The following is a 27,096-nucleotide window of genomic DNA, read 5'->3' as shown; positions in this document are numbered from 1 at the left end:
TTTTGTTAAAAATAACGCTGTGCCGGTTAAACCACGCCTCGTCGTTGCGCTGCCAGCTCATGTCCATTCTTTGTGGCAATACGGAAACCAACGGAGCATTTCATTACTAGCCTAAATCCAAAGAGTGTGAAGGCAAAATAGAATGAGGACATGAGATGTATATCTTAGTATAATGTGCAAGATGTGTCACTGTACTAAGGCACCAGCCAGTCCAGTAATTTGGATAATATTTCTGCACCCATTCATTGGGTTGGTCAGTTGGCACAGGAGAGGAAATGCACCTCAACCTGTGCCCGCACCCTACCCCGCCCCCCCCAATCTTCCCTAACTTCAACATTTGGCAGCTAGCTCTACTTCACTTCTAGCATCATCATTCTTCACTGTGCCTTTCTGAATCAAGTCAGCTCTGGTTTAGCTGGAAACATTCTCGCCTCTGACTCACAAGGCTCTGGGTTCAAGTCTCACTCCAGAGCTCAAGCATAACAATCAAGGTTAACACTCCAGTGCAGCATTGAGGGAGTCGTGGGTGCTGTCTTTTTGTCAAGATGCTAAAGCAAGGCATCACCTTGCTCTGGTGGATATAAAAGATCCCATATCAATATTTCAAAAACAAAAGCCAGGGGGTATCCACAATGCCCTGGCCAATATTTATCACTCAAACAACATTGGAAAAACAGATTATCTGGTCATTATCACTTTGCTGTTTGTGAGAGTTTGCTGCGTGTGACCGGTTAATCTGATGCATCTAGTGTACGGATGAAGACAGCATGCTTTGCACTTTTGTGTGCTAGGTTGCCTCATTTTCAGCCCACATTGCTGTCGAACAGCAACGTGAAAAAGATAGTCAAATGTGTAAATCCGTCCCTGTCAGTACACAGCCTCTCCATTGGCACGTCCTCAGCTGTGCCGCCTCATGGCAACACACCATAACTGGGTCCCTTGCGGCCCCAGACTAAAGCCTCAGATGAACTTGGAGGAGGTTTGGCCCTCAGACATGCAGTAAGCAGGCTCGCTGGCATGTGGACATGGCCTGGCACTCATGAGCCAAACTATGGACGAATAGCGCCAATGCCTTGTAGATACCTCGGGAGAGTTGAATGTTAAGGGAGTAAACCCTGACAAAAAAAAAATCAGGAGTGGAGCTCAAAGGCTTGTTTGTTGCTTCCCTTATTATGAATGTCTAATTTTATGATTCATATGTTTTATGAGCATAACTTTTATTTTGGGAATTGAAATTATTAACTGTGGGATAAATTAAAACGCTTAGGTTTGAGAGTGACAGACAAATCATAGTGTGCCCTATGTTTATTTACTAAGGTCTTAATGGGACTTTTGGAAGCTAAATATTAGGAAACTTTTCTAGGCTTCTTGCTGGGGGCAGGGTGTCTACAGCTGTCCCAATAAGGGGTTTAAGTTATTCCTACAGTTTCCCAGAATAAAGGGAAGATTTGGGAATTGGATATAATTAACTAACTTTCTGACTGGAATATCCCAGGTGCACCACATTGCTATGGAAGTAGGTTATGCAAGGAGGTGCCCTTTATTTTTAGTTCATCTTTGTGATTTTTCGCAGAAAGAGCAATTGGTGTTTTGGAAGCCACAGGGGTCAGAAAGAGAGAAGATTGTCAGCAGTTGGTCCTTTAAAGCAGCTGGAGCCAGTAGCAAAGCACTCGAACCAGTAGCAAAGCGCTAGAACCAGTAGTGGAGTATTATCAGGAGTCAAGGGTGCTTTCTGAAAGACTCTTTAGAGCTCATCTCTGTAGGTGCTGGTTTGCTCTCTTAAGCTGATAGTTAAGTTTAAGGCCTCTTTTGGGATGGGTGGGGGAGTTAATGTTTTCCACGTGAATTTTTTGACTACTGAGAACAACTTACTATTGAAGCTGCACTGCTTTTATCTGGTTTGGATACAGTTTATGCACAGTTTGCCTTTTGCTGGAGGAGGAGGGCACAGTGTGGGTGACAATACACATAGTAGGTCTTCAGATAGCAAAAACAGAATTACCTGGAAAAACTCAGCAGGTCTGGCAGCATCGGCGGAGAAGAAAAGAGTTGACGTTTCGAGTCCTCGTGACCTTTCGACAGAACTAGGCGAATCCCAGGAAGGGGTGAAATATAAGCTGGTTTAAGGTGGTGGGGGGGTGGGGTTGGGTGGGGGGAGAGGAGTGGAGGGGGGTGGTGTGGTTGTAGGCAAAAGCAGTGATAGAAGCAGATCATCAAAAGATGTCACAGACAGCAGAACAAAAGGACACATAGGTGTTGAAGTTGGTGATATTATCAAAACGAATGTGCTAATTAAGAATGGATGGTAGAGCACTCAAGGTATAGCTCTAGTGGGGGTGGGAGGAGCATAAAAGATTTTAAAATATTTTAAAATAATGGAAATAGGTGGGAAAAAGAAAAATCTATATCATTTATTGGTTTTTTGTTTTTTGTTTTTTGTTGTTTTGGTCTTCAGGTAGCACATCTTACACTCACTTTATCAAGGAGCAATGTGTGAGGCATTTGCGCTCCACTAAGATGGTTCTCACTATTTCAACCACACCTGGAGCCCCAGACAAGTGCATGAATGTTTCTTGTGACTGGCAAGGTCACCAGCTGATGTGAACCTTGCCTGCAACAAACCACATCAAGGCCAGCACTGAGAAATTTTACAACCAGAGCGCACCACTTAACTCATAGCAGTAATAGTGCAAAGTACATTTATTTGTCTGTCCAAAGTTTTAATTTTGAAAAATTTTACACTGTCTACGAAAATATAGGGCTGAATGTTCTAGCTGATGTGTGGGTGTCGGAGCCCGTACGCCAGTGCTTAAAATGTCGTGCGAGTGTCCCAACGTCAACGCGCGGCATCGCGATGTTTCAGTCGGTAGATGCACTATGCAGCGCGATGCACGCCCGCCATTAATTAAAGGCCTTGTTAAGGCCATTAAGTCACCAATTGACCAGGATTTTGAGGGGCCTGTGCGAACGTCGGCTCAGCGCATGGGTCCAACAGGCAGGCGGGTAAGAGATTTTTTAACAAACCTCATCCATTGAGGTTTTAATGTTTCACAGCCTTTCAGTGATCTCCCTGAGGCAGCACTTAGCGTCAGGGAGATGTGCACTCTTTTGTGCTCATGCGCGAAAGAGCGCACTCACGCAGTTGGGGAATCCCCCCCCACCTGCACAGGGAGCGCATAGTGCTTCCCGTCAAGCGGCACTTAATTGGCCTGCCCATGTAAAATGGCGGCGGGGCCCGTTTCAGCAGTAGCGATTGGCTGCCCGCCCACTGCTGAGTTGGTCGGGCCCGCCCATCAAGGGCAAAATCCTGCCCATAATTTCTCTTCATCTGAAACTTAGATTTCTTTGATTACTTCAAGGAATAGACTGGAGTTGATGTGCCTCAGTACAATCATAACATGCATTTATGGTGTGCATTTATATTGAGGAAATTCCAGAGCTTAAGGCCCAGGCAGCTGAAGGCATGGCTGCCACTGGCGAAGTGCTGAATATAGGTGCTGCACGAGGCCAGAATCAGAGGGCTGCAGAGAACTTGGTGTGTTGTCGGGCTGCAGAAAGTTAGAGAAATAGGGAGGGCTGAGACGTTGGAGGGATTTGAAATCAAGGATGAAAATTTTAAAAAGTTGTTAAACTGGGAGCCAATGTAGGACAACTAGATGTGGGGATTTCAGTAGACTTCTTAATGGGAAGAAGGTGATTTTAGTTTAGCTTGTTTGGTGAACTGGGTGGCTTTTTTTTAATTAACTCACGGGATGTGGGCTTCGCTGGCTGGGCCAGCATTTATTGCCCGTCCCTAGTTGCCCTTGAGAAGGTGGTAGTGAGCTGTCTTCTTGAACTGCTGCTGTCCATGTAGTGCAGGTACATCCAACATGCTGTTAGGAAAGGAGTTCCAGGATTTTGAACCAGCGACAATGAAGGAATGGCGATGTATTTCCAAGGCAAGAATTTTCCCATCGGTGAGCGGGGTCAGGGTCCGCTTGCCGACACGTAAAAGGACGTGGAATGACATCAGGCGGAACTCCCGATGTCACCCCACATCATTTCCATTTTCAGTTTGGCGGGGGTGCAGCCGAGTCAGCTGCGCACCCACTGACCTGTCAACAACCTATTGAGGCCATTCAAATTAAAGCAATTAGTGGACCAGCCCGTCCAGCCTTTAGGTTGGCGGGCAGATCGGGAGTGCTGGCAGCCACCTGAAAAAGCATGAAACCTCATCCACTGGCAGGTTGAGATTTCATGGCTTAATAAAAAATTAACTTTTACTTAAAGTTATATCCATGTCCCAACTAATGTGACATTGTCACATGAGGGGACATGGATGGTAAATGAAATTTTTGAAAGAATAACTTTTTCACTTTGGGAACTGATCTCCCTGAGGCAGCACTTGGTCTCAGGGAGATCGGAGCACACTTCCATATTTGCCATTCCCCCCCCCCCCCCCCCCCCCCCCCCCCCCCCGCCCGCACAGGGAGTGCACAGCACTTCTGCGCGGACGTCATGCTGGGTGGGTCTTAATTGGCCCGCCCATGAAAAATGGCAGGGGGAAAATTTTGCCCCTAGTCAGGATGGTGAGTGACTTGGAGGGGAACTTCCAGATGGTGTTCCCATCTATCTGCTGCCCTTGTCCTTCTAGATGGTAGCGGTTGTGGGTTTGGAAGGTGCTGTCTCAGGAGCCTTGGTGGATTCCTGCAGTGCATCTTGTAGATGATACACACTGCTGCTACTGTGTGTCAATGGTGGAGGGAGTGCAAGTTTGTAGATGTGGTGCCAATCAAATGGGTTGCTTTGTCCTGGATGGTGTCAAGCTTCTTGAGTGTTGTGGGAGGTGCATTCATCCAGGCAAGTGGGGAGTATTCCATCACTCCTAATTTGTGCCTTGTAGATGATGGACAGACTTTGGGGAGTCAGGAAGTGAGTTAATCGGCGCAGGATTCCTAGCCTCTGACCTGCTCTTGTAGCCACAGTATTTATATGGCTAGTTCAGTTTAGTTTCTGGTCAATGGTAACCCCTAGGATGTTGATAGTGGGGGATTCAGTGATGGTAATGCCATTGAACGTCAAGGGGCAATGGTTAGATTCTCTCTTGGAGGTGGTCATTGCCTAGCACTTGTGTGGCACAAATGTTACACATTGAAACCCATGACTGTTATAACTGGGTGAGGAGTCATCGAATGGCTCCCCCATTTGCCCTTTTCTCGTTGGAACGCAACAAGTGTTTTTTGTTTCAACAGGATATACCTGCCAATTGTTTTTCTTGAATTTAACAGAGAGGTTAGCTTTATTATACCTAAACCAATCTAAGTAAAATAATGAAACACATGCCGACTTTCACGCGCACACACACAAATACAGATTACAGAGTGGGGAAGGATAGGTTGGCCAAATTAGAGTCCATTAAAAGAAAGTGAAAAAATATACAGTCTGTAGTTTGGTGACCGGGTTGCTTCAGGCTGAATTCAATGATCTCAGTGCTTCCAATTCAAAAATGTAGATGACCAAGTTGGTTGTTCTTTTGAGGATGGTCATGCTGGGTTGGTTTCTTTTAAGAAATCTCTGTCAGCAGCAGGACATCCCTGGATGATCACTGTCAGCAAACATGGCTCAGAGTTTATCAGGTAGATTGGAGATAAAAGGAGTCAGGAGAAAGTCACTTGTCCTCAGGGCTGTTGAGAAAATGTGCATAAATCATACAAAGGTTTAGCTTGTCATGTGACCTTCCTTCTCCAACTGCCAGGGTGATTAAAAAAAGATGTTGTCCATGTATTCAAAAGGTGACTTGATCAGCTCATGTCAGGAAGCTAACTTAGCCAGGGTCTCATTGTCCAAGTGATTAGTCTTAATGGCCTATCTTCAACAGCTGAATCCCTTAGGTGATTGCCATAGATGTTTTGCTAATGAGACAGGAGTTGTGAGCTCTTCACACTTCCCTAAAGTCATTGTCTTTGATTGGTTTTGCAGACACACTGATTCCACGCAATAGTAATGCAAATTGGGGTTAGCCATCTTGGACTGTGAGTTCACGTCACTTTAGTCTCTGTGTTTTCAAAAAGCCTGTTTTTAAAAGTTCAATTCACATTTCCATCCAGTTGAGTAAAAATGATTATTTGGCATAAAACACATTTTCATGTTGCCATGTTTAAGAGTGTGAAAACCAAGTTACTGAAAAACTTGTGCTGCTAGAGTCTTTGCTTGTCCAATATAGAATACATATTAAAGCTCATTGGGACACATACCACTTACCCAAGTCCCTTTCAGGTCTTAATAATAAGCCAGACTGGCTGGTCAATTATTAATGCACTGCAATTTTGAAATTACTGAATTTTAATCTGAAAACTTTGCATTAGTCATGAGTTCCAAGGAATGAGTTTTGCAGCTAATATATCATTTTTTAAAATATTGTACTGTTCACAATTTAGGAACACTTAATTCAAAAAAAAATTGCACCAAATGCAGTGTTACTGTTGCTAGTGCAAAACAAATGTGAAGCAAGATTTGGAAGTTTTTTTGCTGTCCGACACTGACAACATACATAATCTACTTTTAGTTCCACCAACCATAAAACTTAGCAGACTACCAGCATCAAAGATATTATTTGCCTATGGGAAATTGAAGAGTATGAATTGTTAGATGGCACTATCGATTTTTAAAAAGTGGTTTCCTCACAGTTTGCAAGGTCATATTTTGCTTGTACCTTTTTACCCATTATTATTGCCCATCATGGCTCATTCTCCATGAGCAACATAGCTCAATGACTGACATTATTACAAAGTGGAGGACGCTGTTAAAGATCAGTACCGAACATAATGACTTCAACCCTGTGGTAAATGTAAGTGGTACTGACTGCAATTAAAAAAAATCAGATCATCAAGTGTCTAAGGCAGACATTAGCAGGTAAGGGGCTTTCACTTACATATTTATTCTCAGATATATCAAAAGCAGAATATACTGGCAAATTAAACAAAATATGAAAACTACAGGAAATATGAAAACTACAGGAATTATGAAAACTACACTTGAGTAAAGACCTCTATTGGTGACTGTAGTGGGCTTGTAATACTCCAAAGATAAGGTTCTTTGTTCATAAGTTTATAATTGAGCAGGCAGAAGAATTTCAAACCTGTTGTATTCCACATTTTAAAATTATTAAAAAATTTGAACATTAAAATTTTGTTGGTGATATTAGGAGTGGGAGATTATCATATTTTTAAAATAATTCTGTCTGCTATTTTAACAAACATTGGCTTAATATTTAGTGGGCTGTGCGTTTGGAGCAGGAACAATGAAGTTATTGATGGGAAACCCGGAAATCCTGTAGTTTTTTATTGCAGGATATCTGTTACATTTTTTCTTTTAGTTCTTCATGCAAAAGCCATCATGATTGATTGGCTGGCTGCCTGTCAGGTGGCAATGCCTACAGCACAAGGGCACATCCATTCAGACAGCAGATGGGAGCTTGCAATTGGTAGGAGATAGTAGTGGTAAGGAGGAGGCAGAGATTGCAGGGGAGCAAGATGGTGGTAGGAGGGGGAGCAAGATGGAGGTTGAGGGTAAGATGGCAGTCAGGGGGCGTTAGTGACCATGGTGGTGGAAGCTGTTAGGCTTTGCGGGGTGCTGGGAGAAACACTCCTGCTCCACCTGGCCCACAAGCACTGCTGTAGGGGGACTTACCTATTGGTTACACTCCTTCTTGCCTCCTTTTGCCTGTCAGGTTTCATGAGATCTGGGCACCTTGGTTGACATTAGTTAAAAAAAACGTTAAAATGGAGGCATGCAGTATCCTTAAAATCTATTACCAACCAGCAGGCCTGCTGAGAGCAGATTAGTTGCCCATGCCCCACCGCTCACTTTCATCCCATCTCTGTTAAAACTGGAAACGTTTGAAAGTTTAAAAATAGTATCTCTTGACCCTTCCCATTTATGGGAATTAAAATTACCCCACGTTTCTCTTTATTTTTAACTAATGTCAACCAAGGATCCCAGATCTCATGAAACCTGATACGTTTTAAAATAAATGGGCTAATAACTTTGTTAAAACAGCAAATTGAGAAATTTCATACAGATGTATTAAATGCTTTCCCACTAATATAGCCAACAATAATTTCTAAACTGTTTTCCTTTAACCATACAATTGATTCACTATTAAATCATAACAAGCAAATTAAATTCTTTTTCAAGGTTACTGTTTACTAATGAGTTCATTTTAACGTGAGAATGGTTTGCAGAGGCTGATGGGACGGGCTGGGAGAGGGATAAATTGTTTTCTCTTCATGTTTCGAATGAATCATTAGGGTGAGTTTAATGATCCTGGAGTACCAGCAGGAAAACAGATCTGAGACAAGGCCAAAATTTTGTAACACCCACTTATCTTGAGTAAGACTCCCTGCCGGCAACTCAAAACAAACTTTGGCACTTGGATGGGCGGTGGAGAGCAAGGATATTAAATGAGAGGCAAGAGAAGTGAAATAAGGCAAGATGCTTAAAGGAGAGGAAAGTGCCATAGGAGTAGGTAGTAGGAGTGATTTGTGTTAAAATCCACACCATCTCTGTGACGGTCTGGGAGGTGCAAATGGTAGAGGGTAGAAATATCATAATATCTAGTCTAATTTTCACTTCTGATGGGTACTAGGTACACCATGTGTGTAGTGATCACCTGATGTTTGCAGTGAGAGGCCTGAGCTTTTTTGGTGGACTAGCCTTGTTCACATCTGATTAGTGAACACTGAACCAGCATTCAAAGGTAGCTGACCAATCAGGGAGCAGTGACTTATTCAAAAATATGTTGAAGGAACATTTTCTTGGCCAACAGTTATAAGTCAGCAAATACATTCAAAAGAAAAACAATGCAGTACAAAAATGTTTTTTTTCATGGATTCTCAATTTTCTTTTTTTGAAATTGTCTACAAGTCTTATGCTTTTTTTTCTTAGTAGGTCCTAAAATGTTACACATCCATGGGATCTGCCCTTTGTTGTTTAAATTGCTGGCAAACTCAGGAACTAAGGCTTTTTAAATGCTTTGAACAATATTGCTATATTCAGTTTTAGAAATAAAAATATCTTCAGTCTGTCAAAACGGACAATTGCCAAGAAGTTACGGCTTGTATGACATTCTCCTGTCCTCTACTTGAGCAGAAGTGCTGATCCGTTTCTTTTACCGGAGTACCATCTGTGTTACGATAATAGACAAAGGAAAATCACAAAAATAGTTTGCTCATTAATGTTGCCAAGAGTAATTTCTAACCTAATATAACTTTAAGGAACTAGACATGACACATGAAAGCCACAAATGTTTTATGGTACCAGAATAGCTGCAGTCTGAAACAGATCGTTAACGTATTTCCAATGCAATTATTGATATTGGTTAAACCTGTATTCCCCTTAAACAAATCTTAGATTGTAGATGTAAGATTTGCTGTATTTTTATATTCTTTGGCTGTTCAATTACTTTCCTTTCAGTGCTTAATAATATTTACTAACAATAGGCAAAACTTACTCTTGCTTCTATTGATCAAGCACTTAATGCATTTATATGACATTCCTTCTCTGTATCCTAAAGTAGGCACCTTCTCATTTATTTTTAACACTCTTGATGGATAGGGCACAGAGGAATATCATACCACTATTATAAGCTTCCACCCCAATTTTGCCAACTGTAATTTGATGCAATTATTTCACTGTCAAATGTACTATTGCAACAAAATTTTTTAAAAATTCCATTGTTGCAAAGTATTGTTTTAAGAGTTGATTCATATGCAGTTCCATCTGGCATTGCACTAGTAGCAGCAGCATTTATTGTGTCTTCACTGAGCTTCATGTTGGTTTTTGTAATAATATGTAGTGTACAATGAATTAAGTTCATCCAACAGAGTACTAAACGACGGTCGGTTTTCCTCTGACTCGTTCCAGCACCTAAGCATTATTCCATACATGTCTTGAGCACAGTTTTTCGGACAAGGCATTCTATACCCATGGTTTACTTGATCCATGACTTCCTTGTTTGTCATTCCTGCAAAATAAAATTAAATTATAAACACAATGCAAGGTCCTGATTGCCAAATGCCTTAGAATTTTTAATGTACTTACGCTCGTAAGGTTCTTTGCCATAAGTCACTATTTCATATAGAAGAACACCAAAAGACCATACATCTGACTTTACTGAATATCTCTGGTAGTTTGCAGCTTCTGGTGCTGTCCACTTTACAGGTATTTTGGTCCCAGCACGGACATGATATACCTCATCCTGTTCAATGAAAACAAGGGATTTGTTATAACCACAAACATGACATTCATTTCTATTTTATTTTTCATACAATGAATATTTAGCAATGATGTGTATATTAAAGTAAACAAATGGAAAATTGTTGGACATGTGCTTGCAATTTTCTGATATAGATTCCCAGTGAGTAGAGCTCCATGCCAGGCAGCATGGATCTGTACAAGTTACCCTCTTGAATGGACTTTTAAGGGGTTCAAACTTGGTGAAACTTGTAAATATTAATGTTCAGAGAGACTTGGGTGTACTCATACATGGAACACAAAAAGTTAGCATGCAGATACAGCAAGCAATTAGGAAGGTAAATGGTATTACTGGGAATTGTAGTACAAGAGTAACAAAGTTTTGCCACAATTGTTCAGGCGTTTGGTGGGACCACACATGGAGTAGTGTGTGCAGTTCTGGTCTCCATATTTAAGGAATAGTATACTTACATTGGAGGCGTAACAGTAAAGGTTCACTAGATTGATCTAATTGAAACAAGATTCTGAAGGGACTTGACAGAGTAAATGCTGAGATGTTGTTTCCCATGGCTGGGGATTCTAAATCGAAGGGGCACAGTTTCAGGATAGGGGGCCAATCATTTAGGACTGAGATGGGGAGAAATTTCTTCAAGAGTTGTGTATCTTTGGAATTCTCTACCCCTGAATATATTTAAGGCTGAGATAGACAGATTTTTGGTCTCTCAGGAAATCAAAGGATTTATTAAAGGAAATCAAGGGAGGGAAAGTGGAGTTGAAGACCAACATCAACCATGATCATATCGAATAGAAAAGCAGGCTCAACGTACCATTTGATCTTCTCCTGCTCCTAGCTCTTATGTTCTTAGTTCCACGTGAATGGACCCTGAGGGCAGGTACATGTTCTGTTCCTTTATCAGTAAAGGTCCAACAATCCAGGAGGGATTTTTTCTCATCTCAAATATCCTTCTAGGCACTAATAATGTTGGGGGCAGGGGAAAGGAAAAGCTGGTTGTGTTTTTATTTCTTTGAGTAACAAGAAAATGCTGAGGAAGTCACTTACTTGTCTTCCCACATACTGTCATGCTGTAGTTCCTGTGGTAAGTACACGCGACCACTCTTGAACTTGTGAGTGAAGGAATGATGAGTTCAATGGGGTAAGCAGTATTATATGCAACATGCATGATCTATATCAGCTTGGCAGAGTGTTAGGGAAATGATGACGCATTATACCATCACCTATTTTAACTCATTGGGCCAGATTTTTGCTAAGGAGGTGAGGAACTTGAGACAGGAAGTTTCCCAATTTGCCAGACTGTCTCCATATTAATGACCCTGCATGTATTGTTTTCATTTGGGGAGCTGGGGATGGGGATAATCACGGAAGTTGAGGTTGGCAGGTTAGAAGGTCTACTTGGTTCTCTGGGACATCGTCCCAATTGCATTACAGACTGTTAGGCCCTCTAGCCCTCACTCTTCACTCCCCCATCCACTCTCCATACCCTCTTCACCAAATATTTACTATGTTCTGAACCAATGAACCAAATAATAAAACGGCAAGTCTTAAAATGCTCATAAAAGAAACAACCCATTCAGAAATCTTCTTTGAAAAGAAACTACTGCTTTTACAACCTTACGTCAGACAGAAGCATACATTGTTTCAATAACAGAAGTCTAACCCCACTTCACACCTTTTAATCTTGTCCAAATAAACATACAGACTTTGGAAAACAGATAAAGAAAGAATAATTTATTATAACCCCATAAAGATGTCAATCAATCAAAACTAACATGCCACTGCAACCTATGTAAACAGATGCCATTAATGAGCCCTGGAGCTAAGCCAAGCATTAATAATGAGGCCATCTGGAGAAACAGGTCTGTTTCTATTGATAATGTTGTCAGATAGCCTCAAAAGCAGCAGTGGTCCTAGTACTGAACTCCCTCCTCTCTGAAAAAAACAGCCATTCACCCCAATTCTCTGTCCTCTATCCCTTAGCCAATTTTGTATCCATGTTGTTATTGGCCATTTAATCCCATGGGGCTTCAATTTTGTTAACAAGTCTGTTATGTGGTACTTTATCAAACGTTTTTGGAAGTCCATATATACAACTGCAAATGGAGTTAAAGAGAAGTACTTCACTGACCATCCTGACTGGACTTAGGGTACGCGGAAGGCTTGGAGATTTCTTGGGAAGTTGGAAGCAGCTTCAATAAGTGGAAAGAAAAGTTTATTTCAGAGAATATAAGAATGAAAAAGGTGACAATTAGAAAAAATGCCAGGCAGGGGAGACCTCTTTGTTGTAAAAATGACAATATGCAGCTATATTTAAACTATATTGAACCAATTGAAGGATATACCAGCTGCGGAATAATTACTCACTGGAATCAACAAACTGCTTTCAGTTGTCATATTGACTGTCTTCCCTTTGTCGGCTGCTGTGTATTTAAAATTCCGTATGCCTGCCTTTGATAAATTGTGGGCAATTTTAACTCCTGCCCCCATGATGGGCGAGGTTAGAATTGAGATTAAAGAGTTAAGATTGTGTATCATAATCTCAAATCAGCTGCACACATACCTGCTGCCATTTTTGTTGTGGTGCGCTGTGTGGCATATCGGTGTCCCCCATTTTGAGAGGCAGGCCTCTTCATTGTAATATTTAATGCAGGCTTCCAAGAGATCGGGGTAGCATAGTTCAGATAGAGGTTAAGGTGCCCTAACTACCCTAAGGGCTTGCTAAAACTTAGGAAACGCAGCAGGTAAAGGGAGATAGGAGCAGCTGGATCAAGCAAATATGTGTTTTTTCATCTGATTGCTTATGTGCCAGGAGGAGCAGAAATGTTCTCCACAATCCCTCATGCAAATCTTCTGCCCAATCAGCTGATCCCTCCCTCATGAAACCTGCAATCTCAAGCATTCTGCTCTGCAAGTGCATTGGCCCCTGCTCCCTCCGTTTTGCCGGCCTGAACCAATCACATTGTGGGTGCAGATTTGCCCCCAATCTTTGTGCCTAGAAACAGGAGTGAGAACACAAACACAGCTGCAGGCACGAGAGGGCCTGCATGTCAGATTGGCTGTCGGACAGAAGACAAAAACTACCCAACTGTTTGCAAAGTGTTTGTTTGGTTCACTGTCAGAACTTTCTCTTCTAAATCCAGGTTGTGGGCCTATGATGCACTCCAGGATTTCAACATTAATCTAGAATGACATTCCAATGCAACACTGAGGGAATATCACATTCTTTGGACAAGATTTAACGCAAAGCCCCAAGTTCTATATGATAGAGAATAACCATTAGCTGGAACAAACAGCTGAAGCATTCAGCACTATCCCATTCCATGCATAACAGACAATATTGTGTTCTGTAATATTCAGCATGTGTTTACACTTCATCTTAGAAACAGATGTTGCTAACAAAAACAGGATTCTCAGAACTAGTTTGAGACGGGATTGGAGTGTTTGTCATTTACCCGGATTAATCTTGCTAATCCAAAGTCTGCAACTTTGCAGATGAGCTCTTCTCCAACCAGAACGTTTCTTGCAGCCAAATCCCGGTGGACAAATTTCTGACGTTCTAAATAAGCCATTCCATCAGCCACCTGGCTAGCTATGTACACATGGTGAGTCATTGTTAATGTTTCACCTTCATCACCTAGAAACAAAAATCTAAAATATAATATCTACAAAAGTAAGTTCATTTATAAAGGCAGCATCTCTCAAGAGCTTAGGTAACACAACAGGTTAATATAAAAATCACTCACTCCTGGGACTGAGTTAGAATTCAATCAAGACTGATGGCATCACCATCTTCTCTATTCTATCTTAAGGGTTAATTCAGTTTCCAGGTTGGGGGTTAAGGCATTTAAGCTGTGCTGCACATGACCTCTGACAGCACTCAAAGCTGCTTTTGTACAGGGCATTCAAACAGCAAACAATCAAGCTGATAACATCAGTGATTTTAAGAGAAAGTTGGGCATGAATGTGGCAAGACATTCTATTGAAAGATATAGGTAGGTAGTGTTGTGTTGTTGAACTCTATGGTCTGCCAGAAGAGACCAAAATGGTCTTTACCAATCTTATCTATGTTCCTATGTAAGTTAGAAATTCAGCTGGACAATGGTCAGAAAAATTGTCAACATTCATTTTAATGGTGGAAAAATCTTAAGCAGCATTTACCTGAATTTGCGTTGCCAGTGGGTGAGAATCCCTAAGATCCCTTGCCTCAAAGAGAACAATTCATGTGAAGTGTCCGGGGGCCGGGGGGGGGGGGGGGGGGGGGGGGGGGGTGGTGGTGTGTGTGTGTGTGTGTGTGTGTGTGACTAGAGAGATATTTCAAACAGAAATTTAAATCTGTTATTTCTCAATGGTTTATGAAAGACAAACTTAAAAATGGTAAGTGCAATGCTTAAGCATGCTGTTCTTTTTGATAACTGGTGTTGCTTTCAAGATAGTTGCACTGAAGCTAATGCACTTCCTAAAAATAAGACACAAAATTTGCTAATTTTAATGATTTTTTAAAATCCAGAGTACATTTAAGCTGCTTTGTCCATTTTGTCACAACTTGATTCTGATTATAAACTTTTATATTCTCATAAAGTCGCAGGTGATTTTGCTACAAATGGAAACAAAATTGTTTTGAATGAACTGTGTCGTAGCTACCATTCCTAGAATGAAGAATATGGTCTACTACATTTCATCAAGCTGCTAGGGCCTGGTGCACTTTCACATGCAGCTCCTCCTGGCACCAGTACAACAATGTTTAAATGTTTTAAAAATGTACCCTTCGCTGAAGGTTCCTGGGTGAAGAAGGCCTGCACATACTCTGTTTGTCCTTAATCAATTTGGCCGAGGGCTCAAAATAGGTATCAAGCCATTCATTTACATCGTCAGACACTGACTTCTGCAATGTAATGTGGCTTTCACCTATGGTAAGGGCTTGGTGCACATTCCAAAACCTAGTAGTTAAATAGTGCCCCATATTGGCAATGTCAAGCTAGTGGGCGCTGCCTCTACTTTAATCCACCACACAAGCCCCATTCTCATCAGGCATAGGGATGGGGGATGGAGAAATAAAATGACCTCTGTGATTTCAATTACTGGTAAGTGTTAGAGTATGCAACATACTAACAGACATATTCATTATTATATAAATGGACTGAACTACTAAGGTAAATCTGTCCTATTAACAGTTCAGGTTGCATTTTGTTTAAAATATATTTTAATATGTGTGTGTATATATATATATATATATATATGTATATGTAGTGATTGTAAGTAAAACCTTTCCTACTGCCTTTAGGGATTACATAATTGTACTGACGAATCAGTCCTAAGCACGGGTAATCTTAGGGATGGAACTTTCTAGTTGTGGACCTGGTTCAAGCATGTGGCTTCTTCAAGAGCTCTGTAAATAAAGTTAACTGTTTCAAGTAAGAAACCTGTCCAGTACACCAAATTCATTACAATTGGCGACCAGGGTAAATAGCTCCGCGTTGCACCTCACCTCCTGAATGTGAGTACATCAATTCTTAAGGAGAGAAAGAAAAGTATACTCACCAGTCATGCCTCGCTTTGGCAGAATTGACCATTATGACTCATCCATGGAAGACTAGAGTACATAGAGCGCCTAGGTTTCTATTCTGTGGCGAATTAAATAACAGTGGAGGAGAAGCAGAAAACAATTCTTCTAAGTGTCTGCAGGAGCAAGAAGTATAACCTCATCTGTAGTCTGACGGCCCCAAACGTGCCCAATTCCAAATCTTTTAACAAGCTGGTAGACCTCAAGCCATCAGTGATTATGCAAAGATTTAAGTTCAACTCCAGAGTAAGGGCCCCGGATCAGTCAATTTCAATGTATTATCGTGAAGTTAAAACAGTTGACTGAGCACTGCAACTTCAGAGATACTCTCTATGACATGTTGTGAGATCGTTTGGTTTGTAGCATACGAGATGATGCCATTCAGTGCCGTTTACTTGCAGAAGTTAATATTGATCATGGAAATAGTGCTCTAACAATGGAGTGTGCTGAGGGAATCACAGACTTTGCAGAGTGTGCAACATGGTGCCGTTCTTCAGTTGGAGTGGGCACCTACCGCTGGGTGTGTCACGAAAATCAGGGAGCCAACTGCAAAGTGGTGAAAAGTCTCTACCACTCGAAAAACAAAAAGGAATACTGGAAGCATATTGCCAGCAATTCAGAAATTAGTTTGTTACCAATATGGGCTAACCACGTACCGGAAACCTGCAGATTTAAAGAGGCAGAATGCCACTACTGTCGCAGAAAGGGGTATGTTATAAAGCAATGCAGGGCGAAACCAAGACAGCCAATCAGACAGCAGACCAAGATGATTGAAGTGCACAAAATAATGAACCAGAAGCTGTTGATACTGATATCTATTCCCCTATAAAATGTCAAACCAGTGAAAACTGAACCAATCACTCTCACCCTTCAAGGGAATGGGAAGCCTCTAATCATGTAAGTTGGCACAGAAGCATCGACCACAGTGGTGGGAGAACACATCTTTAAATACCTAAGTGAAGGTACCCAGCCACTGAATCCGAAGCAAACAACGGCTCAGCTGAAGACATGTATTGGAGAGGGAATACAGGTAAAAGGCATCGCCGCTGTACCTGTGTGCTATAGACAACAGACAGCCCAGCTTCCTTTATAACAGATCATTAGGAAATAGTAAGCTTAAGTTATACTTGTATTTGTGGGTGTTAGGAATGAGTTTTACCTTTAAAGTTTAAGTTTGATTTGTATTTCTGTATCTGTGTGTTAAGAAAGGTCAAATGGAATTTTAGTTTCACTTTAAAAGGCTGCTTACATTTCTAATGAGACATTTACGATCCCTATAAAGTAAAAGTAAATACACAATGGTAGTAAGAATAGTGCTGTTGCCTAGCAACAGGGGGACCAGATAAGCAGTTCCTGCCAAAGACACAAACACACAGAAGAAAGACAGCAGTTTGTTTTGAAAGCTGTTTGAATTCAGTTGGTTTGAAGGCAGCTATGAAGCAGAGCAGCTTAAAAGGGGACAGATAGCAAGTCCCAAGCAAAGAAAACCCCAAAAGTCCAGGGGAATGGAAGAAGAGATAGTCCATAAATGACCTTCTAGTTAAAGGAAGGATAGGAACCTGGGGAAATGTCCTGTTACGTGAAGTTAAGAGTGAGAAGAAAAAGAAAGGCTCCAAGTTTCAGATTTAAAGTGAGAACAGCTTGCAAGAAACAAGAAGGTTCAAAGAGACAAAAGAAGGTCTGTAATTCTTTGCTATGGGCATGTGCAGCAAAGGTGTACTGTTAATGCTGAGTTGGTGAGAGAGTGTGCATGGAAGACAGTTTGAGTGCATGTGGTGACCCAGGGAAGATGAATGTCAGAAAGAAAGTTCAAAACCCTGGAGGTGAACTCTTGTGGAAGGTGTCTGAGAGAAAACATCAGTTTGGGAGAAGATTCCAAGGCGAGGTCCTGAAGAGTAGAGATTGGAAACCCTTGTGTGAAGAGCGGAATTCAGTGAGACTGGTTGGTTCACGGTGTGACAAGCTTCTGGGGACAGTTGAGGAAAGATCCATAGCATCTGTTTGAGGTGGCATCTGTCAATTGGTTTCAAAGTGTGGTGTGTCTGACCACAGGATGCCAAGTGGTTTACATGGACTGGGTACTTACTATGTACATTAGAGTATAAGATAGCTTTTGTAACTTGTGTTATCCTTACAAATCTGTATACATCTGTAAAAGTATAGTTGTGGGGTGAAGGAATATTATATGTTTCATCTTTTCTTGTTGAATAAATGTTTTATTCTTTTGTTAAAAGTTCATCTGCTGATTCCTATGCCTCTGTTCAGTAGTTACTCTCCACATATCTAAACAAACAAATTAAAGTTAGGATCTATCAAACTGGGGTTCCATTCTGGGATTAGGCTTGGCCAGGGGTAACCTCAGCTTGGAGCATAACACAGGTGAAGGACCTAATCTTCTGGGCCGCAATTGATTAAAAGAAATTAAGCTCAACTGGCCACAAATTTTTCAAGTTAGAACAGAAGGAATTCCTGGGCTGTTAAGGAAGCATGACAGCATGTTTTGTGACAAATTGGGAAAGATAAAAGGCCTACAAGCAAAAAATATATGTAGACTCAGAAGCAAAACCCCAGTTCTTTAAGGCCAGACCTGCACCTTACACCCTAAAGGAGAAGGTGGATGAAGAATTGTACCGCTTAGAGAACTTAGGCATAATTCAGCCAGTGCAGTTTTCAGAATGGGCAGTGCCCCTGTGATAAAACCAGATCAAACTATTCGTATTTGCAGAGACTACAAATTAACTGTGAAGAAGGCTGCTAAATTAGATAAATATCCTAAGAGGATTGACAATTTATACGCTAAGCTTGCTGGAGGAAAATTCTATACCAAACTGGACATGAGCCATGCATACCAACAACTAGAGCTGGACAGCACATCTAGAGGGAAAGTAACCATTAACACGCACAAGGGCCTGTACCAATATATGCCCTTACCCTTTGGTGGATCATCTGCCTGTGCAATTTTCCAAAGAACCATGGAAAGCCTACTATAAGGACTTCCCCAAGTTGTAGTGTACCTGGATGACATCCTGATCACAGGATCAATGGAAGCTGAACATTTGGCCAACCTAGAAGAGGATTTAAGGAAATTTTTGGAAGCTGGTGTGTGACTGAAGAAAGTATACTTTCCAATCGACTGAAGTCACTTATTTGGGTCATCAACTGGACACCCAAGGGTTGCATCCAGTAGAGGAGAAAGTCAGGGCAATCAAGGAGATGCCCTCTCCTACCAGTGACACTGAACTCAAGTCTTTTTTGGGCATGATAAATTACTACGGTTGCTTCTTGCCAAATTTGTCGACAGTGTTAGCCCCTTTACACTAATGAGAAAGAACCATAGATGGTCATGGAAGGCACAACAAGAAGCCGACTTCATAAAAGTCAAGAAGCTATTATACTCATCATGTCAACAAGTACATTTTGACCCATCAAAAGAATGAATATTAACCTGTGATGCATCTCCCTATGGTGTGGGAGTGGTATTGTCACATAGGATAGAAGATGGTTTCGAAAGGCCAACAGGATATGTCTCCAGAACCCTCTCTGCAGCCGAGAAGGGCTACTCACAACTTGAAAAAGAAGATTTATCAGTAATATTTGGAGTAAAGAAATTCCATCAATAGTTGCATGGCTGACATTTCACTATACTGTCCGATCACAAGCCACTACTGCGTTTATTTAGTGAAGATAAAGCAGGTCCTCTGATAGCCTCTGCCACAATTCAGCGATGGGCCTTGATTTTATCTGAGTGTGCACCATCCGGGTGTGCATACAGCAAATGCAGGTACCCTCAGTTGTCATCCATTGCCAGATAGCATTGTGCATGCTCCAGTGCCACAAGAAATTGTACTTGTGTTGAATTTCCTGGGCTCCTCACTGGTCTGTGCAAAGCTAATGAAAAATTGGACAAACAGGGATCCAATTTTATCAGGTATTGCCAGGATCATTGAATGCACCAGTCTCAGAAGAGATACAACCATTCTATGCCCACAAAACAGAGTTAAGTTGTCAAGATGGAATCTTGTTGTGGCAAGGAAGTCATCGTCCCTTTGCAAGAAAGAGAGCCACTCATGACAGAGCTTCACAGTGCGCATCCAGGCATTTCGAAGATGAAGATGCTTGCGCAAAGTTATATCAGGTCAAGTATAGACAGTGATGTAGAAAAAAATGGTCAAGCACTGTCTCCAGTGTCAGTAATAATAGAAATTGCCCATTTCAGCTCCACTGCATCTGTAGGAGTGGCCTGGTCAAACCAGGGTTAGACTACAAATAGGCTATGTAGATCCATTTTTAGGTACCATATTTTTATTGAGCAGTGATGCGTTTCTAAGTGGATGGATGTATATGAAGTGAGATCACCGACATCGTGTGCAATTATTGAAAGGCAGCTTCAATGTTTTAGTGTACATGGCCCACCAGAAGTCATTGTTTCAGATAATGGCACTGCTTTCACCAGGATGGAATTCCAGAGATTCATGAGTTTAAAAGGTATTAAACATATTAAAACAGCAGCATATCATTCCTCATCTAATGGGTTAGCAGATAGAGCAGTACAAACGTTTAAAACAGGAATGAAGAAGTTATCTGAAGGAACATTAGAAACACGAATTTCACAAATTCTTCTCAACTATCGCATGAGTCCCCATGCAACTACGGGTTCAACACTATCTGAATTACTGATGAAATGCCATCCTCGCATAAGGTTGAGTCTGGTGTTTCCAAACTTAGAGTGGAAGGTAGAGAAGAACCAGAGTATTCATAAAGTGGATCACGATATTCACAGCAAAGCTCAAAAATTTACTGTGTGAGAGACAGTTTTCATGTGAAAGTTTTGCACCAGACCTAGATGGATTCCTGGTATAATTGCCTCTGAAACTGGACCTTTGTCATACCAGGTGGAAGTGGAAAACATGTGTATAATCTAAGAAGTAGAGAGACACTCCAACAACCTGTTATTCCACCTGAAATTGATGTCAAGCTTTTAATCTATGAGGTGTCAGATCGGCATAGAATACACATACCTGATGCATGTTGAATTAAACAATCCTGAACTGCCATTATCTAAAGATGTCCCTGATGCTGCAGTTCCTGATTATGTCTATCCAGTGGGAGAATCAGGAGCTATGTTGCTCTAACCAAATTAAGAAAACCACCTCAAAGACTTAATCTATAATCGAATAACCTGTGTATATATGTATATATTAGGGATTAAGATATGCTTGTAAATAAGAAATGTTAAAAGGGGGAGGAATGTAGTGATTGTAAGTAAAACCTTTCCTACCGTTTTAGGGATCATGAGATTGTACTGACGAATCAGCCCTAAGCGTGGGTAATCTTAGGGACGGAGCTTTCTAATTGTGGATCTGGTTCATGCATGGAGCCTCTTCTAGACCTCTGAAAATAACTGTTTCAAGTAAGAAACCTGTCTGGTACACCAAGTTCATTAAGTATATATCTCTCTCTCTCTCACACACACACACACACACACACACACACGCGAGCTGGACAGGATTTGCTGACAGGTGTCAAAAGCAAATGGACTATGAGGGATCTTTTCCTTAGACACTCAAATGTACTTCAATTCAATTCCACGATTTTTAGTACGAGAGAATCCATGTAAAGTCATTTCCTATATAATGTTCATCAAAGACTCAGTCAAAGCTACTGAAAAGAGTACAATAATTTCAGATGGCTTTTGGTTTGCTATATGACAGTGTTTGTGCTATTTAAGTCTAGAATTGCATTTACTTGATGTACCTCTGTAGCTTTGTGTATAATGACATATGTAAAGAAATTTGACTAGTAGTTTTATCCTTATATATATGCCTGAAATTGTTATATTATTGCCTTCTGGAATAGATGGGAGAAGGTGATGGATTCTCATGTGGTTCTTCATGCAATAGATGTAGTTAGTCTCTTATTACACTATTCCCCTCATACTGTAAGGATGTAGATTTCAGTTCATAGCGGGCTACCTCTGGTATAGAAAACATACTATCAGCACCAGGCACCCCTAATCATAGCACCATATTATCAACATTGGAAGTAAACATTGTGTTGGACAAGCCAGTTCAAATTTCCTTATTCATGCTTATTGAATTATTATATAAAACAAATATTTTATCACTGCAAAAATATGGTTTTCCTGCAAAGTCTCAGTGACAGGAATGAACTGGAGTTTCTTCCTCAACTTGTTAAATGGGGAAGTAAAGCCGGAAATCCATCACTTAGCTGCAAAGTTGTGGTGTAACAACATGTTGCAATATCGTCAGCCACAAGGCTGGAAATTAAACTAGCTCTGTGGCAAACTTAATCGAGAGCATTTTCCCACTAGTGTCCCATCTCCCAGCTGTATTAAAATTCACTACATTCTCCATTCTCGTAATGAGTTAACTCACTCTCTTTCGACCAAGCTTCTCTTGACCATTAACAGCTGAGATTCTGAACTAAGGAGATTTTCATATCCAATTTTCAAGCCTGATATTGAATTCAAGAACTGAAAATAGAAATGTACTCAGCACATCATAATTTACTATTCTTGGTATATTTAGCAGAGCTCAGAAACATGGCTCTAAAAATCCATGGGGTAGAGCAAACTGGTGTAGGCAATGAATGCACTTGGCATCCTCTAGAAAACCAGTACCAATTATGTGCTCAGAAAATAAAATTAGGCAGGCCTCGGGTGATCAGTGGGCAGTAGATTTTTAAAAAAAGGCTGTGTCTGCCCGTTGTCTAATATTTTTGGTGTGAACTATATGTGATATGCAGGCAGAAATTACAACTCCAAACCCCATAAGATTTACCTTCCTGGGGCAAGCTGATAAAAGTCTACAGCACTTGTAATGGAATTCAGACACTGGAAAGTGGGTTCCCCCCATTGCCATACCCTGCCGCCCCCAAGTGAAATCTTGGCAGATGGCCAGTGGAAACACATTCATGTTCCACAAACCTATTAAACAAGGTTGCCTGGTAGACCAGGCAGGATACTTGATTCACTTTAAGTGGCCAGCTGCCTGCTGGCAAAAATGTTCCCTTTTACATTCAGTATTTCAGTCTATCATAATTTTTGTCCCTTTTGCTTTCATAACAGTAACAGATCTTTGTCTACATAGAAGTTTGAAATTTTCTCTCTGGCATTAACCATTAAGCAACTGAAACCAACAACACAGTAGCTCTGTGTGGATGGGGAGTTGGACCCCTGGTGCAGTGATCAGTTGTGCTCGAGTGGCCTGGCTTGGGTTAACTGCATCAACTCGGGGACACTGAATGTATCTGTCATCTCCCTAATACCCCTTTTCCGTGATCAGTTCTTCAGCTAGCATCGGACCTGTGAGCATGCAGCCTAGGAGATGAGTGACGTTGATTTGGAGCCATTGCCACTCAACAAGGGGCTTTTGCAGCAGATGTATCTATACAGGAGCAGATTGGCCAGCAAAAGCTGGTGGTCTCCTTGGCCTAGAGCTTTACATAGAAACATAGAAAATAGGAGGAGTAGGCCATTCGGCCCTTCAAGCCTGCTCCGCCATTTATTATGATCATGGCTGATCATCCAACTCAATAGCCTGCTCCTGCTTTCTCCCCATATCCTTTGATCCCTTTCGCCCCAAGAGCTATATCTAACTCCTTGAAAACATACAATGTTTTGGCCTCAACTACTTTCTGTGGTAGCGAATTCCACAGGCTCACCACTCTCTGGGTGGAGAAATTCCTCCTCATCTCAGTACTAAATGGTCTACCTCGTATCCTCAGACTGTGACCCTTGTGGACTCCCCCACCATCGGGAACATCCTTCCTGCATCTACCCTGTCTAATCCTGTTAGAATTTTATAGGTTTTCTGGGAGCAGAGACATTGCAGGATATTAAGGTTGGCCGAGTGTCTGCTGACAAACTGTGATGGCGTGGGATTGGAGAGTTTCCTAAGACCTCATATTTGCCTCCTGCCCATTCCCCTTAATACACCATCGATGCCTGGTACAGAAGGTAGTCAACAGGACAGTCATCAATTTAGACATAGTTATTGGATGTACCATGCTGGGGAAGGAGCATGAAGACCTATGGCTCTTTTTTTTATCTTTTTCTTTTTATTCTCTTTGACTGTGATGTTGCCACTGCACTATAGCGACATGGGTTGTTATTTTGCTATGTATTTCTTTCTTCCTTTCTTTTTGAATATGCATAACAATTGTGCCTGTAGCGAATTTCTGTAAGGACAATAAAGCGTACTAATTAATTGATTAGCTGTGCATGTCCAGTTTAGAGATTCTTAATCTGGCAGAGAGCTCGGAGGGACCTTATTCCACAGAATTGGTAGTCTCCTAAAGACAAAGATTTTCTATAGGGGATTCATAAAATCAAGATTCATTACTGCCAATGTATACCTTTATTTTATAATTCCACCTGTTATGGAACTGAATGAAATTCAGAGGTGGAGCCAAGTATAGTCAATTTTTGAATCACATTCATGACTCATTCAATCAATCAGGCCATTGTCAATTTTGTAGACCCATCTCACTCAGTAAGTTTCTCTCCTCCCATTATTAGCCAGCTCAACTATACTTTGAAAACATATATCACAAACAAAAGCACTTTATGGCTCAGACGATTAGAATTTTAAAATGAATTCTGCGTATACAATATAAATTGTCATTAATAATAGCTTAAATCACAATGAACCACTTCATCCAACCAAAATTGTTCTTAAATATAGTTTCCAATTTTAAAAAAAAAGGCATTATTCCTTTGGAGGGTAGAGAATTTCATTATCATGCAGTGAAATATTTGACTTAAAATCTGTTCACATAGAATCATATATATCATCTTACAGTACAAAAAGAGACCATTGTGCCTGTGTCAGCTACCTGAAAGAACTAGCCACTTAATCTAATTCTCCTGTCTTTTTTCATTTTTCAAATACTAACCCCGTAAGTATTCTTGTAAGTTTCCTTTGGTCATGAGTTCTGTGACAATGTAAATAGGTTCCTCAATCGAACAAATGGCATATAGCTGGATTAGCTTTGGATGTTTGATATTCTTCATAGCTTTTACTTCTTTAACAAACTCGTCCTCGATCATATCATCTGTGTAAATAAAATGTCTTATTCAATATTTTAACTGACTTCCTTTGTTAATTGTTAAAATATGCTTCGTGCTGTGAAGAGTGATATATACATTATATGAATTGGATGCAACAGTTTGCTAACCATAGGTCATGAATTAGAATATGAAGACTGCACACCCACATAGCAAATTCAGTAATCCTGAGCTCTCATGGGATCTCACTACACAGAAGCAGAGGTAAACAAAAACCACTACCCTATGTCTGATTCTCAGACTTGCGCTCTCATTGAACACATTTCTGTCTTGGAAGCATTCAGGTAAGCTCTTACCCTTCAGAAACTAGTACTAATTCTCTTTCAACATTTGGCTAAAAAAAAAGTGAAGATCACTGCAAGGCCTACAGCTGACTGAGTGTCTATTACAATGTTGTGACAAATTCAGGTTTGGAAAACATTTTAAAGCTGCAGGAAAAAAGCACAAGTGGCTTGTGAATTCCATCTGATTCCACAAATGCATTCTGAAACATCTTTATTTATTTTAATATACAGTTTTATTCCACATTTTGCCAAGTTTTTCTGTTTTACCAACATGAGCTTATGGCCCTGAAATCAATGTGGGACACTACTACAAATATTTGGCACATTCATTTGAGATTAGTTACCTTACTATATTATCTGAGGCATTAAAATTGCAGAGAGAGGAATTTTAAATGTTACTGCAATAGCATCTCATAGCGTAATTTCAGGGACTACATCTTTCTATCACCATTTGCGATTCATTCTCACACCAGTGTCATTATTGATAAGATTGGCTCCACAGTTATCACGAGTGAAAAGACCTTTAAAAATATTTTTTGCTTAAAGAATTTACTGTAGCACTTCCAAACAGCCAAGTTCACTTTCAAGCATTCAGTGCTCTTCTACTACATTCCGTGCGCGCTATTTTTGTACCAGCGTTAATGTATTTAAATAAAATTAAAATTAAATGCAAACTTTGCTGATCAAATGTGCTACTAAAGCGGGGTAACTGGAATAATTTGATATTAAAACTGATATTAAGGTGTGCATTAAAAGCTTTAAAAATAGACAAATGTAGTTAAGAGCATTAACAGCTTTAAGTGTAGTTCAAAGATCTCTTTCTAAGCATGATGGGAAATATAGCCAACACATCGGCATGATGGGTGTGATACTGTGGGAACCCAACTAATGATCACAAGTCATAAAAAATTATTGACCTTCACAGGATGGGTAAACAACTGTTAGAGTGATAAAAGCACAGACTGGGAGGCATTAGAACTGAGGGATTTCCCAGCCTCCCAGTGAGAGAACACAGACATCTGCAGCCTGAATAATTCTGTTCATTAGGTATGTAACTGGAGGTTGTACTAGGCAGTATAGTGAAATGTGATAACTAAAAGGTGTAAATATGTTAGGCAGCCTTTGTATTAGGGAGAAACACTGTAGAACCAGGCTGTGTCCTCCCATCATATGCTTGAACAGAACCTTTGCTTACTGGAAACTCACAGACTTGAGTAGTCTCATCTTTATGCCACAACACTACCATCATTTTTTCACCTTGCCTCATAGCCCTCCTTGCCCCTGGAACTATTCTTCTTATGTGAATCTAGAGGGCGAGTGCTGACAGACTTTGCAAAATTGTCAGCAAAGAAAGATCTGAAAATAACTAAAAACCTACCAAAGTCAGTGATGATTCTACCAGAGTGGAGTCATATAAATTTAAATACAGAAGAATGACTTTTCAGCCCATCATCACCTTCTGAGAACAACTGAGGAGAGACAATAAATTTGGCAAGGACAGCACCACCCTATTCCACACCCAAACTATCCACTCTAATCCCATTTTCCTTCCTTTATTCTAATGTTTTTTGGTCAAATGCTCAGCTAACACCCTGTTAAACTGTTACTGAATCAGCTTCAATAGTTTGAGGTAATCAATAACCCTTATATATAAGAAAGTTCTACTAACTCCTTGGTTTATTAAACTGGAGGGCACCATCATTTCCAAATTCTCCTCCAGGCTGCACACTATTCCTGATCTGGGATATTTAAAAAAAATTCTTGGTGTGTGGGCAGTGCTGCCAACGGCATTTCTACTGTCTACCATTAGTTGCCCTGAAAAGGTGATGGGCCTTCTCCTTGTATAATCACATTCCTTGCAGTGTTGGTGCTCCCCACTGTGGTATATCACGGGGCGGAATTTTTTCAGCCCGCT

At 40.8% G+C, this 27,096-nt stretch overlaps 1 protein-coding gene across 1 annotated transcript in view; it reads right to left on the bottom strand.

The window, feature by feature from the left end:
* Window positions 1–6,486: 6,486 nt before the first annotated feature.
* The window catches only part of LOC121287437 (tyrosine-protein kinase Srms-like), a 58,627-nt gene continuing 38,017 nt past the window's right edge, over window positions 6,487–27,096 (bottom strand). The window contains exons 5-8 of the mRNA XM_041205314.1: window positions 24,726–24,884; window positions 13,702–13,883; window positions 10,081–10,237; window positions 6,487–10,003 (exon numbers count right to left, since the gene is read on the bottom strand). Of these exons, the coding sequence (XP_041061248.1) occupies window positions 9,798–10,003; window positions 10,081–10,237; window positions 13,702–13,883; window positions 24,726–24,884 (704 nt within the window). The 3' untranslated portion in view covers window positions 6,487–9,797. The remainder of the gene's footprint in view (window positions 10,004–10,080; window positions 10,238–13,701; window positions 13,884–24,725; window positions 24,885–27,096) is intronic.

This window comes from Carcharodon carcharias, chromosome 14 (assembly GCF_017639515.1).
Source record: "Carcharodon carcharias isolate sCarCar2 chromosome 14, sCarCar2.pri, whole genome shotgun sequence".
Lineage (NCBI taxonomy): Eukaryota > Metazoa > Chordata > Chondrichthyes > Lamniformes > Lamnidae > Carcharodon > Carcharodon carcharias.
The sequence above is the reverse complement of the archived record's forward strand: the minus strand, read 5'-3'. Positions and strand labels throughout refer to the sequence as shown.